General features: G+C 39.8%; 1 protein-coding gene across 1 annotated transcript in view; it reads left to right on the forward strand.

Moving 5' to 3' along the window:
* Positions 1–15857, forward strand: part of babam2 (BRISC and BRCA1 A complex member 2) — a 117893-nt gene that overhangs the window by 1296 nt on the left and 100740 nt on the right. Inside the window, exons 3-4 of the mRNA XM_049596461.1 lie at positions 1999–2075; positions 7355–7449. Of these exons, the coding sequence (XP_049452418.1) occupies positions 1999–2075; positions 7355–7449 (172 nt within the window). The remainder of the gene's footprint in view (positions 1–1998; positions 2076–7354; positions 7450–15857) is intronic.

Raw genomic sequence — 15857 nt, forward strand, 5'->3', positions numbered from 1 at the left:
GTTTTTTTTCTTTGTAAGTTTTTAATTGTTATCGCTTAATATATACACTCATCAGCCACAACATTGAAACCACTCACAAGTAAAGTGAATAACGTTGATCATCTCCTTACAATGTAATGTTCTGCTGGGTCTTGGTATTCATATGGGTGCCACTTGACACGCACCACGCACCCAAACACTGTTTAAGACTGAGTCCCCTCATGGTAACTGCACTCCCTGATGACAGTGGGCCCCCAGCAGGTCAATGCACCATACCAAATCCCAAAAACTGCTCAGGAATGGCCCCAGGAATGAGCTCAAAGTGTCAACCTGGCCTCCAAATTTTCCAGATCCCAGTCTGATTGAGCATCAGTGGCACGTGCCAGTACCCTAGAGCCAAGTCCAATCCATAGTGGGGCCTCCTTGGATCGGACTTGACGTGGATATAGGACTTCTGGGGGCGTCCTGTGGTGTCTGGCACCAGGGCATTGGCAGCAGATCCTTTGAGACCCGTGGGTTGCAAGGAGGGGTTAGATACCAGGGAATACAAAAGCGCTGTAATTTTTCTGGTTTGATTGTGCAACGTTTGACGCACTTCATTTGTGCGCACATTTATGACTGTATGCTCAAGGATCTTGGTTGTGGTGATTCACAATTTTTGGAAAACTTGTTTTATGGTCTGTTTTACTCCATCACTTACTACTAACTCCTCACTTGTCTTTATAGGCTGGTGGGGGGCACACGTTTAATGGAAAAGGGCTCAGCTGAAAACAAGCCTTACCTAGTCTGTTGCAGGCCACATTTTCTGCTTTTGTTGTTAAAAAACTGACATCCATAAAAATGTTTGGTCTTATTTTGCACCAGAGCATCTGCAGATTATTTCCATACCTGATATGTTATGCTCTACAAAAGTTAAGCATGCTATGAGATAAACAAATCTCAATTTTTTGTCATCTTTGCCTCTATTTTTGATTGCAAGAGAGCCAGGAGAGACAATTTAACAATTTCAGCTTGTCAGTTTTGTTCTGTTTGTTGCACGGCATCATACCACACTGGAGTGTTTCAGAAGTGTGTGTTTTACTTGCCTAGTTTTGTAGGCTTGTAGATTGCTGATTTGGATTTTGGATTTCCTTGATATCTGTGCTTCAACCGTAAGTTAGCAAGCAGCTTTAGTCTGTTTTTATTGTGTTTATTGTTGTTATGTCCTTCTTCATTGCCTTGTAGCCTACAAACAAAGGTAATACCGTTAAAAAAAACACTTGTGAATGGCAAGGATCAAAGTTTCGTGGCTGTGTTTTAGTCATTACAAATAAATTCATCTACATACAGTGCCTGTTAATAGAACTCAATCTGCTGTATGCTGCGTTTAACCCAGGCGGCCGCCTAGCGGATATCTGAACTTTTGTAGTTATGCTTGTGTATATATGGTTAAATTTTATATATACATATACACACATATATATATATATATATATTTTAGCCATGACATAATATTTAGAGAACCCTTGTTAATGAGAGCATCCAATGTAGTATACCTGTGACACAGTCTAAAAGGCGTCAGTTTCTGTCTGTCTGTGTTGCAGGTAACTGTAGGTCTCACTCTCTGTATATTTGCCATGCCTGTACTGCTGTAGCTGTTTGTTTGAATTAACACCATATGGGTTGGTACACCTTACCATCGCCTTGGCATCTCTTTCTACTGCAACATCCAGCGGCTGAATGTACATTCTAACATACCTGCTGGCAGACAGAATTGCAAATTGAAAGCGAGGCTTAAAGAAAATCAATGTAAATGCTGATGGTGTCATTATTCTATAGCCACTACATTGTCCAGTCAAATTTTACTACATAATGATAAGTTAAAGTAAAAGATTTGCCTATTTCCAGTCTAAGTTTACAACATCATAGTTAGAAAACTGTTGTTTAATTATTCATAAACCTTGCTTATGCTTACTATTACATGTTTTAAGACTAATAGATTAATTATGTCTTGTTGATTTCATTAACTCCAATGTTCAGATGTACATCTCTGACCCCTGGTCCCTGCTGTGATCGCTTCAAACTTCACATCCCCTATGCTGGAGAGACCCTGAAATGTAAGTTGACGAGTCACTTCCCTATTTGGTGTTTTCAAATGAATCCGAACAGTTTAGTCTCTGATGTTTGCTGAATGGCCACTAATATTTGTAGAATCTTGCGTTGATGAGTTGTTGTTATTGTTGCCCTTTTAGGAGAGAAACTATTACCAAACATTGCTTTGCCTTATTAGGTCACAAAGTAGTAGTAGAGTTAGAACGAGGGGTCAGCTAAGGCTCCTCGTAATCTTAAAGTCAGGCTTGTTTATTAGTCTTTATCTTTAAATTTGTCCCATGATTGATGTACAGCAAATACAAATTAAGGAATAGTCACTGCATAAACACTTTGGTCCATTTGGATGATTTTTTTTCCCATCTCTGTGCTAGTTGTTTGTACTCTAAAACGTAAGTGCTGACAGCGTTTTAATTTGCAGTTTTCCCACTGAGCTTAGGTTAATTGATTCATTGTCTAGAGCAATGGGCCTGCACTTTGAAAACAGCAACACCAGCGCTGAATTAATAATTTCAGATAAAACATTTCATTCCAACCTTGATTAGTTTTGAGAGATCCACTTCTGTCTCACAGTGGGCTGGTTTGAAGATGAGGGGTGGTTTCAGGTCAACACCAGCCAAAGTCACCAGCGCCAGCGGATAAATGAAATCAAGATATTATTCAAAACACATACTCAGGGGGGACTTTGAAACTTTTCAGTGGAAATAACCTGACAAGAGCTTCGGTTGGCTCAAAGGCAGGTTGTCAATGAAAGCACCATGTAAACATTCTGTATCACTTCAACAAATTGCATAATTAACCAAATGCCACCATGGGAGTGTTTTGTAATTGCAGTTCCATCGCGAAAAGTAAGTCCCACGATAGTCTCTTACACAAACGCCGATGACATCAGCACGCCGGCTGACTCTGTCGTCTGTGGACATTCCCATAGGAAAGTTGTAATAGAACTAGCGCTGGCTCCCAGCAGCAGTGATGTGATTGGATTCAAATCCGTTTACTTCCGTACTTCCTCAACCAACGGCTGATTAGCTTTGCCTTACACCCGCCTACACCGGAATTGCTGTTCCTGACGCCGAACAAACCCGAAAAATATCCACGTTTCTTCTGTGTAGTAGCCTGAGCCATGACTGACTACATTATGAATCTACATCACAGTACTACGCACCAGTAACCTGCTCTCTGTGTTTCTGGTACATCTCTGTTACATGTAACACACATGCCGTACCTATGACAACGCTGTCATGTGGTCTGGATATCCCCGCCCATTTCTATTACAAAACGAAAGACGAATGTCCCCAGACTCCCATTCCGAAGTAAGGGAGGCTGGTCACGCGAGACTAGTCCCACGACACCCACAGGACTCCTTCAAGTACAAAAAACAAGATGAATGTTTCTGTGATTATGGAGCTGCTTAATCAGTGAAATGATACCAGTCAACTTGCTGTTGTCGGGGCCACATCATCATGGGCAACATCAGTAAATGTTGTTAAGTGATTATAATCATTGTTTAGAATGATTTCATCTTAGTGTTAGTGGAATTATGGTGACTCAGAAGGCCTATGTCAGACCTGTGTATACACACACGTCCTGAAAAGATACTATCAGTTACCTTCTTTCAATTTTACGTGTGCAGGTTTGTCACTAATGAAGTTACTGATTCAGAGCATTGCAAAAAAAAACTGTATTTGTCAGTTGATCGGAGTTGACGGTTATTGTGGTTACCACAACATTGAAACTTAGAGGTTAACTTAAGTATTTTTCAACCTTGACAATATCTTTTCATGTTTTTGTCTCTGAGTGATTAATGGAGACAACAATCTTTGAAACTGGTCCAGTATTGAGCAAGCATGCTGCAGCTGGCAGCGGTGAAACAGGCTGCAATGTAACAATTCGAGGCATATTCACCCTCTCTGTACATCCATTATAAGTGCTTGTTTTTGCCACTGACAGACTGAAATTGTTATTATAAATGTTTGACAAGATTTTAAAGTTTCCCTACATAGGTCGACCTTTTTGTTAAGAATTAAGATCCTTTTTCTTTCATCAGAAAAGGCCTAGAAATTGCTTTTTCCAAACAGACCAGATTCCATTTAAACAAACAGTAATTTTATTATTGGTAAAAACACGTCATTCAAAGTTGACAGAAACAAAACATAAGTCTTAAAAGCTGTTTGGGTTTGTTTTTTTCAGTGTGCCAACAATTAGCAACTAGTGTTTGGTTCAAATATACACTTAATTCAACCACTTAAATGGCAAAATCCGATGGCTTTATACATGCCAAAAATACAGTTTATTTAAATGGAGTCTGGTGGATTTGGTAAGAGTGCTTTTAGGGCTGTTTCTGGTTAAACAAAAAGGATCTTACCTTTTAAGAAAAGGTCTACCTCGATATGGGCACTTATAATACATATTCATTAGAGCCTGCCAGTGGCAAAACCGAGTACTGTTCTAGGATGTAAATTGAAAGTGCCAAATGCCCCGAGTGGTTACATTGCAGCCTGCTTAGGTGCTGCTGGCTGCAGTGCTCTTGCTCAGTAATGGACCCGTTTCAAAAAATTTTGTTCGCATTAGTCACTTAGACACAAAAACATGGGAACAGGGTCCACATTGAAAAATACCAAGTTACCCTTTAAAGGGCACTTAATGAGATAAGTAAGTTGAACTGATTTAGCAGATGATTAAAAATGTGTTATATTAAAGCTATTATTTTTTCATATTTCACATATTATCGTTTGTCAGAATCCCCAGACAGAGACAGAGACAGCTCTTACTCTCACCCACTTCAAAGACACAGTAGGCGATACAAGCCAGATCTGTCCACTAGATTGGTGAAACAGGTTCTTGTGGCTGATGAGTGTCGAACAAGTTCTTTGAACAGATGCCTACTCATTTCTGAAGGTTTTCCATAGGACAAAAGTAGCATGTTAATGTGCAGCTCTGTATGATAGATAAAAACCTGCCTACAAGTTGCAGTTGATGGGGTCCAAGTCTGCAGTTTGGAAACGTTATGAAAAGCTAAATTCATTTAGAGGATGTGTATGAAGTTTTTATTTGGCTCAGGCTGTCTGTTAAGTTTGATGCAAATGTGGCACTGCTTGGGGAAAAACCGCCTGCCCAGCAAGGGGAAGTAGACTTTGCTTATTGTGCAATATTTGGTAAAAATCTTTCCAGGCAGAATTCATTGTGACCTGTGTCAAGATGTTGTAGCGAGACCCAAGGAATGTGTAGATGGAAGGTTTAAGAATATGCAACACAAGAATAAAGCAAAAAGCTAGGGTTTTATATTGTGATAGAGTCCCTTAATGTACCATATCTTTACCCTTGAAGTGATACGTCTGTCGAAGTTTAGAAAGACGTCTCAAGACCTTGAAACCGACAAAAAAACCCAAACAAACAAACAAGCCACCAGCACTCTGGCAAAGCATGCGACATCTCTGCAGCTGTTGTACTAGTTGCTGTACCTTCCTGTGCTTTGGCCTGAGGAAGAACGTTTGTTTAATCAAGGATGCAGGGCTGCAGGTTGGTGTCTGCCAGTCTGTGGACCTGCCTACTGATCGCGTGCAAAAGCATGGCACACTCTGCACAGAGCTAAGCGCTATTAATGCAAGCCCAGCCCCCTTCCACTCCACCACCATGGCTGGTACTGCTAAACAACAATTTGTGGCCTCTGTTGTTGTACATATTACGCCCTTATGACCCCGATAAAATGTCTGGCTGGAATAGAAGTAAGACTTTCAAGAAAGCACGTTTAGCAGGGACTAGACTGCACTCTTCATCGCTGTCTCAGCCTGTGTGAACAAAGCGCTGTATAAAAGCCTGTGTAACCTGTAAAGGTTGCACTTCCACGACCTCCATTTCCCTCTGGAGCCATGCCAGTGCATCTCCGACAGCCTTCCAGTGGTTTGTAACCGATTTACAGCACATCCTCTCGTCTCCTCGTTTGACTCCTCTCCACTGGAAAAACATTTCCATATGTGTATGTTTGCCTCCTCTTGCTGTCCCTGGAACGTCAAAAAAGCAGAACAGAACAGTCTTGCAGCACACAAATAGAATTGTGTAACATAATATCAGAACATTGTGAACCAGCCTAAGCAGTGTGTTATGTGAACATGTTATGATGGTTTTGTCCTTGCTTCAGCGAGGGCCATTTCCAGTCTGTAGTTTTATTTTTTTTAATCTTAAATGCATTATGCATGTTTTTTTTTACATAATAGCATTTTAGTAACTGATTTGTACTCCTGTCATATTTGGAATCAATAAACTAAAAGAAAACTTGACTTTAACTTCGCTTAATGTGTCCTATATTAAAAAATTCCAATGCAATTATCTTTACAGGACAGACCTGTTTGGCAGGATTTAAGTGGCTACAATGGAAAATGTCACATTTACTCATTACTGTAGGTATTTAAATTAAAAGACCCCAGAGCACAAATGCATATCATGTGGTTGTTAAGGCAGCAGCTGAAAAAAACAGCTGCCTATTGCATGTGAAATTCAGATTCATGACTGGACAGCTAGATTAAGATAATGTGATAAAGCAGAGGTTCCCAACTGGTCCAGCCACCATCCAGATTTCTCCTTAGTCATCAGCTCAAGGTCCGCACAGTTTAATATAATCACAGTCGTATTAGTATTTGGCCATGTTGTCAAGCTGGTTTGCTGTCTCTGTTAAGTAGCTGTCCGCTATTCCCTTATTCTACAGCAGGAATTGTTCTCGAGTCATTGTGGCCCATTCAAAATGGACCCGAGACCCACTTTCGGACCACGATCCACCAGATGGGAAACACAATGATAAAGTATTCCCGCTGAAGTTTCCTTTGTTTCAGCAGTGTCCAAAAAAATGACCCTCCGAATCTTTAAACTAAAAAGAATAAGGCAGATTGCCACACTAGTTTAAGCAAATGACACATTTTTTTCACTTTCACAAATAAAATGACATTTTAGGGCTCCGTTAGACACAAAATGACACAAAGTGAGTAAAGGGAACAACCATTTTTTGAAAGTTCTGCATTTTAACATGGGAGTCAATGGGGATCGACTTGCTTCTGGAGTCAGCCTCAAGTGGCCATTTGAGGAACTGCACTTTCAGGTTGACCTCATTTTTCAGCCCTGAAGTTTGCCGCTTGGAGAAAATTAAGTCTGGGTTGAAAAAAAGTTTTATTTTGTGGAGAGAGTGTTACGTTGTGATCATTTTGCAGCGCACAATGAAATGCAAGCCAACTTTTGGAATTCATGCTGTCTATGTCTGTCATCAATCAGGTAATCAGTTTTCCTTCTTTTCTCCCAGGGGATATCATATTCAACGCACAGTACCCAGAATTGCCACCAGATTTTATTTTTGGAGAAGATGCGGAGTTTCTCCCTGAACCCTCAGAACTACCAGTGAGTATCCGAACGTGTGAGACTCATTACTTTGACGTTTTTCTGGCAAAAGCTAATTTATGTCCAAGTTCATAATGTGTGGTTTCACTTTACAGTGAATATGTGCTTTATTGTATTACTCTACTGCACTAGAAAACAAACTTAACATCAGAGACAGATCTTTTCATTCATTTGCCACAATGCTTGGTTCTCCTATGTGGTCCTAAATGTCAGACAGATGTGTCAAATTGCCGATCACAACCTCACTGGTCCCAGTAGCCAGGGGGAATTGAAGCAGTGCCACATACTCACTTTGTAAAAGCATACTAGCCACCATGGGTGTGCGCTGTTAGATAGCTGGGAATGTTGCAATAATTGGCAGTTGTATTTCATTATGCCATAAACTCTGTTTTGACTTACTGGATATCTGCAAATCTGATTATCTCTGTCAAGCCATAATTCATCAGCAAGCTAGCCTAAACAAGATAGAGGAGCTGCATGAGTTTGTGTAGAACATGTACTGTATGTCAGCCTCCCCTGTAATAAAGACAGCATGGATAACCCAGCACTCGGATCATTGGCATTAACAACAGTTGATTAAACAGATAATAAGGTTATGATGATGCTAGGCTTCCAGGAAACATACATGTAGGGGAAATTGATGGCAGTTGTCTTATTTTGCATAATTATAACTTTTGAACATCAGTATCTTTCTTTAAAAGTGTTTTTTTTTTTTTCCCAGAAAACTTGTTTCCAGTGTTGATGTAAATTTGAACTTTAGGCAGAAACTGGTAAAGGTGTTGAGACTTTGTAAATAATTATATGTCTAGTATGAGAACTGGTTTGCAAGGACTGATTTCCCTCAGCACTGTCTAGTCTCAGATGGGGTGTGGTTTGAATGTTTGTGTAGTAATACACGCAGCTGCACCACAAAATGTGGTTACAACATGACCATAAATTCCAGATGATCTGCATGCATGTTTTAATCACACTTTATTTTCAGTCCTAAACAATTATTTTAATGGTCAAATCTTACCATTTCTTTTTGCAAGGTAGAATGGATTACCCTGTAAATATTTTATGGTGATTTTCCAAATGGGTTACTTTACAGAGGTATTCTAAAATCTGTTTGACATTTTAATTGCACTGTCGATTTAACTGGTTTTGGACTCAGGTTGTGTAAAATGCTTTTTGGGCCAACAAGTAACGTCACAACACCAACGCTTCCAGTAAAGTCAAAGCAATTATTGGTCTTGTTACGAAACCTCTAATTTATTTTTGTGTGCCTTTCCCCGTCAGTCACTCAAGTTCCTCTCAAGACTTTATGTTTCATTATAAGGCAAACGTGGCAACTAAAGAAAATACATCTTGCTATCCAAGACATGGAAATCTATCTCAGAAGTTGCCATGCTTTTGATTAAAGACGATTGTGTGGGAGCTAAGCTAACTCATTGGTCTCTCAGATCTGTTCTGATTAGGCTATGAGGTGTAATGATCTACAGGTTACAGTAGTTTACAGTATCACTATGCAGATTCAAACACGGCAAAGGTTTTCTGTTGGGTGTATGTATAATCATGTATTTGTTATGGTACAGTTACATTCAGAAAAATTAATTAATTTCCTCTGCATCTTCAATTATAGTGCAAGCAGTAGCCTTCAGCCACTGACCAGTCCTGCTGAGGTCAATGTTTGAAACATATGAGCTTTGTTGGTGCAGCTAGCATAGCTCCATGCACTACAGACTAGAGGAGATGCATGGAAAACCCCCTTTTTTTTTTAAATCTTCCTGGACTTATCTGTACATGGCAACATGGTTATGACAGTTAAACTATGGCTTAGATATAGTTAGGGTTAGATAACCAAAGTCCTTCCTTAGGCTAGGAATGATTGTAGTTTCTTTCTAACCAATTATACCCACCAACCGGATCACCGAAGAAGAGAGGCATTTTTAACACTCTGCCACTCACACCAACACAAGCTAGACTGATAATTAGCACTACAGGTACGAGGATAAACAGTTATTATTGATTTGGGGGTGAACTGTCTGTGACGGACTCAAACTGCTGTGTTTTGCATGAAAGTCAGATGTGTTACACTACCATCCCATCCCATCCACCACCCTGACCTTTACACAACTGCGTCATTCAACATGGACCTAATTCCTGGGGATGTTGAGTTGGATCCAAACATCCAAACAAAAAACAAAAAAAAAATCTTTCTTCCCACTAGTTCCAAATCAATCAAATAAACAACCTTGTGCGATGTTGGCTAGGAAATGAATGTCTCCTGCCTGTCATCGACTCAGTACAGTGTTGACTAGGGAGATGATTAGGCATTGATGGAGATGTGCAGTCGATGTACCTCCTTGTTGGTTTACTACCATGCAGTTATCCAGTGCTATTTTTGAAGCAGCCTAGCACGGAGAAGCTAAATTCCCCTGCTTGTGTCAGAGTCTGGGAGAAGAGAGGGGAGTATTGCTCACCGTCTCACAAATCCAGCTGTGCACATAAGGGGAAGTACCTCTGCTGAGCCAGTGCTTGGCAGCCCAACGCTTGTTTATTTTCCTCACTTATATTCTTGCTGTGTTTCGCTGTTCATGCTTTCATAATCCTCCTTCATCTGTCTCTCTGCCCGAGATCCCCCTCTCCTACTCACTCCTTTTTCCTGTACGTTTTCAGTAAGTACAACCCCCTCTATTCCCAGCAATTCCTTAAACTTCCCCTGTATCCCCTGGGGAATGTTTACCATCAGCACTGGCAGTGTGAATTTAGAAAGAATCATTTCATAACAAATAGTCCAGGTGAATCTTTGGTGACTTGGTAACAAAATTTAGTAAAATAAACACACAACCTATTTATTTAAAGAAAATGAGCAATATTAATAAGACTCTTATTGTGTGCTACAGATAATCAAATTACTGTTAATAGATAACATCCATGGGAAATACACTTCACTTTTGGCCCACAAGCAATATGTTTCTAGCCTTTGTTATCCAGTGGGGGTAAACATTAGGCTAATTTTAGGTCCTCTGTCAGTGGCTGGGTGAATTCTTGATGTCTCAGCAACACATTGCTCTTGTTTACAGCTGGCCAAGGGTATCATTAGCTGCTCTGTTTAGCCTTGTGTTTTCCCCGGCTGTCACCAGGCCTTGAGTTAGGTTAGGTATCCATGTTTCTGTTTAGACAGAGAATTGTATTGCTGTTGCAAAAGAAAAAAAAATGACAGGGCTGAAACATACACATAATAAATCCATGGCCTCAGCCCTGTATGGTACAGTAGCCAAATTGGAAATGTTATTGCAAATTAGACGTGCCAGATTTTATTGTGTCATAGGAGAGATGCAAAAATGTGTAAAAGGCATGTGCATGTGCTGTATAATTTATATGAATTTGAGTTATATTCTGTGAAAATATTTAATACACCTCTACCAAAGATGTTTTTAGAGAGTGATAGGCAACTCTATAATTTCGATACTTAAAAAGTTAGCAAGGATGGCTTGTTTTGGCTTGTGTTCACAAAGAGTGACGAGCCTGTGAACAATCTTGTGTTAGCTGCCTGTCCACGTCATTTTCCAGCCTTATACCTCATAGCTAGATAACAATTGAGTACTGACCAACAGCTTAGGCGGACTTCATACTTCTGCGCTGAATCGGCGCCGTAACCTCCACCGTAGCCTGACGTTCACCTCCCTAGGAATGTAACTACACGTTGCAGCTACGCAGACCTCCTGTTTATTTTTGCAAGCTGAAACCATTTCCCTCAGTGGAAAGGAAGCTTTTATTTACTTTAATTTCACAGATAAGAAACAATAAATTATGTAGATAATAAAGCCTCCACAAAAATAGTATTTTACGTCCTGTGTGTGATTTGTCCTTCAGAGATTTATACTTCGGGAGAGGAAATTTATACAATGTAAAATGCCAAAGGCTTGTGCTAATAACGTTAGCATTTTGTATTTGTTTGGAAAACATGTTTAGTATAAGATAGTTGTTTTGTCGGTGAACCTTGTGAGTTGTAATGGAGCCAAATTTTGAAACGTTACCTTTGCTAAATGTTGCTGTTGTCCCTGGCTTTATATGAGTAGAAGATAAGTTAGTTAGCTGCTCGGCTAATTTATACAATGTAAAATGCCATTGGCTTGTGCTAATAATGTTAGCATATTGTATTTGTTTGGAAAATGTGTCCAGATAAAGACACATGCTTTGTCTGTGACTGCTGCGAGTGAAAGTGAAACTGATTTGTGCACTTGTGTTTTGGGTGTGTTTTGAATCAAATGAACTTTACAGCACTTCACAGAAACCCTGTGGCCGACTAGTGTTTTGGAGGTTTAACTGCAGAGTGACACAGACACACCACTACACAAGTATAAATGCTCACAACAGCACAGGCTATGTGCATAGGTGACATGCATAGGCTACAGCGTAGGGTTTGCTGCACAAGTGTAAATCCCACTTCAGCTGTGTTCACAGCGACTCAACAACAGGCTGCAAGTCATTTTCAGTGGACGCTGGTGAAAAGAAGGTACAAACTGAAACCCAACACTTGTTGCTGTGGACAGACATGGCACATGTCAGCGCTCCAATGACGCAATGATGCTTCAACCAATGATATGGTTGTTGTTAGCTGTGGTATTGTGTTATTTAGCTTAGTTAGCTGCAGCTATGCTAGATTTATGCACATTGTAGTGCACATGGGATGCAATGGGGCAGCAAAATGTGATGTTAAAATGGGGCTCAGATATTAATCGAAAGCGTAGATATTTTTTTGACCACATACAAACTGTAACTAACATTCAGTCAAGGGGCTTCGTGGCATTAGGGTAGCTGGTCAGGCTGTTACGTTTGCTTGTAGTGTAAGCACAGTACAAGGATAGCTGATAATGATCAATAGTTGGAATCCCTCTGTTATAGAGAATGGAAGTTTGACGTCATGGCATGCCACATTTTTTTAAGGGGGCGCCATCTTTTGAGGAACACACTCTGGTATTTATGATAAACAACATAGATCCATATGACTTAGCAGCCTATGGCTTGATTACAGACTGATGCACTTAATTTCTACTCACATACCAGTACATTGTAACCTTGTTTTTGTACTGAGTGCATACACTTTGCTAATAGAGGTAACAGAGCACATACCTTATAACATTGGCTAACAGCAGCGCAGCATCTAAAGTGGAGACTCAACGCTGTCAACATAGCTAATAAATTCAGATAATATTTGTTATTTTTAATTGTCACATGTGACTCACCAGCAGTTTGTCATAATAACTATAAGTGGAAAACCACGTAGGAGTTTGACAAGATTCTTTAATGATTAGAGTAATGGAAAAAGACGTTTTGCATATCCTAGTGATGTCGTTATTATTACTAAACACAAACTACCGTAAATTGGTTCGGGTTTTTTAGGACTTTGACTTTACCTGCAAATAAAATACTGATAAAATATTTCGTAGTGCAACAATAAACACTGATGAAAGGGGAGTACATTCTTACCCTGTTTTTTTTTTTTTTATCTGTGCATGATGTTTTAATTTCTTTAAAATAACAAAGCAATGTTACTTATTTGTCTTAAATATTATGTCCATTATCAATATGTAATAAAATCTTGAAATTACTTTGTAGCACTCACTGGGTGTACAGTTTTCACAGTGTATACTTGGAGCAGTGACCTCGTAGCAAAGTAATGGGCCTCATTGACCCCCTTGCAGAAATCTTGCCGCAAACACAGCTGAACTGCCTGCATGCCACGTTTACAAGGTGTAGTCACCCAAACATGAAATACTACAGCAAGGTTAATAAAAGAAATCCTCAAACCTTAGTGATTATTTAGAAAAATCCTTTTAACATTGAAGCCACAGTGCCTGAGGGATGAAAGAGACCTGAATACCAAAGCTGGATGATGAGAGGCCACATGTCCCTCAAATAAACCCTTTATAGAAGAACAGTTCCACGAGCCATGGAATATGAGCAAAGTCTGCCACAAATTTATTGAGGTTCACTGTTGCATTGTTGCTAGGGTGCAAGGGTTCACTGGAAAGTGCAAATGGAGGCTAAATGGCATCCAGATCGTGGCTAATTGGCCACCAGAGCAGCTCCCCCACCTCAGAGTGCTTTGATACACATACTATAAGACTTGTTTTTAACTGGTCACTCATGTTAACTCTCACACTAGCATCATGAGTCTAATGCTGTTAGGGATGTGGAAAATCATCTGCCGGGCTAATGGGTTTATTTTGGGCAGAGACGGAGCCATTGTTCCTTTAAACGTGGATATAAATCTTAATTTGACTTGTGATTGCCGTCTTTACTGTAATCATTACTTTACCACTCTGACACATTTATAGCTGTCTAACCTGAAGATTTAATTGATTCCAGTCGGTAGTTAAAAGGCGGCTTATATGAGATTACTTAATTGTGGTGAACATGTAAAGACTGTTGTTAAAGTTTTTGTAAACATGCAATGTTGATTTTACCATGGGAACAGAATTAATGTTGTTGGCCTGGGCTTAGTGAAGGAGTAGCGTGTATACAGGGCATGTATGGGTACAATTCAGTCGTCAGTTAATTAGAGCTCAGCTAAAACTACTGCAGTCTACGGGAGATGCCTGAAATAAACTGGTTGAAATGTTGTCCAACTTATGCCTCCTCCCAATGGCCACGTTTGAAAGTGCAGCAGAGAACCTGTTTACACCTGGCATTTCATTTATCTGAACCTAAGTGGACAGCCGAGACAAAACACCTTCCACACCTGTGTCTGTCATGTCTCCAGCTGGCCACTCGTGTTCAGATTTCTTTGATGCCTGCGTCACTTAGGTTAGAAGGTCAAAGTGCCAAACTCACAGTTATTGCATCCACACCTTGCTAGCCGCTCGGTAGCATCCCCCTAGTCACGTTAGTGGTTCCGTCAGTACAGTTGGCGATATCGCTGTCAGAATTCCATGCATCTCCTTCTATAGGGCAAAAGGCAAGACGATCATGCAATACTTTGTTCAACTCATTGTGACATTGGCAAGTTATAGAGCTTTAGCATGCTGTCACCAATACAACCACCATGTCCTACATTGATGATAGTCCTTGTTGGGGACTCATTAGGACGCATCAGCACAGTCAAATGCATCCACATGACTGAATTACAATGTGTTCTTGTTGGTCGTTTACACTATTTAGCGCTGCCCACTTGTGATCACATCCCCGAAGACTCATGATATTACCAGGTGTAAATGTAAAATGCATATAAAGTGTTTTGGAAAGTTAAGGTGTGGTCTCCTCCTTCATGTCAGTGAAATTATCTCTGCACTTGGGTTGCAAAAAAGGACGTGATGTCATGGTTCTGACATTAGATACTGATCAGCGCAATTACAAAGTGTAAACAGCGTGTGAGAGAGATGATGCAGTTTGTAGTCTGGTAGTGTGATGTTTGTAATGTAATACTAAATATGGTGAAAACACATGTCAGAATAATGAACTTCTCCATCGACAAACAGTGCATTTCAAGTGTACTGATTGTTTAGATTACATCTGCATGGTCAAACGGTCAAAATGCTCTTTTCTGACAGTTCACTGAGGGAGGGTGGAGATCACACCAAAACAGGAAATGTATGCTTGAAGTTGTCTGTCTTGTGGGCTTCATGATGAGGAAATGAGAGACAATTGTTTATGTGGCGAAAGTGTGATGTGACATTACAAAAACCGTTGGACACCAGTAGGAATCACCAGAGGCCCCACGATACCATATAATCACAATACTTAAGTCACAATACAATATTATTGCAATTTTACACGTGTTGCTATATACTGAGTATTGCGATAAAACGTATTACAATGTAGTATAGCTATCTATTACCTGTTTCTGAACTGCAAATTTTGTCCCCAAAGGAAAACTTTGTCTTCATCTGTTTTATCTAATAAGATAAAGTTTTCAATCTGTTCATCTCACATCAGTGATTGTTACTGAAGCAAAATGTATCTAGTGGACTGAAAAGGCAACTGATTATAGTTTTCTAGTGGGCTACCAAAAGATTGCTTTGTATTTGTGATATAGATAATTTATTTAATAAAAAAAAAATTGATACTGGCATCCATGTGACGATATGATATTGCCATAGAAAAATACCATGATACATATGCTGCATTGATTTTTTTTTTTCTCCACCCCTATTGGACACAACCCTCCCCAATTTCGACCTCAAAAGGGAATTTCAGACACTGTTTGACAATTTGACAGGCACTTCATCTGAAGTAGCTCAGCTGCTACAAGATTTTTTGAGGCTGATATTGATGATTTCGGGAGATTGAAAAAATTGATTACAACGTATCATACGTCAAACCTAGTCTGATATTTCTGCACTGAAGTTTCTTGTGACTCTTGGGACAAATAACAGTATACACTAATACCACTATATCTGCAGTAAGCTAATATTGGATCA

The sequence above is a fragment of the Epinephelus fuscoguttatus genome, linkage group LG14 (assembly GCF_011397635.1).
Source record: "Epinephelus fuscoguttatus linkage group LG14, E.fuscoguttatus.final_Chr_v1".
Taxonomy (NCBI): domain Eukaryota; kingdom Metazoa; phylum Chordata; class Actinopteri; order Perciformes; family Serranidae; genus Epinephelus; species Epinephelus fuscoguttatus.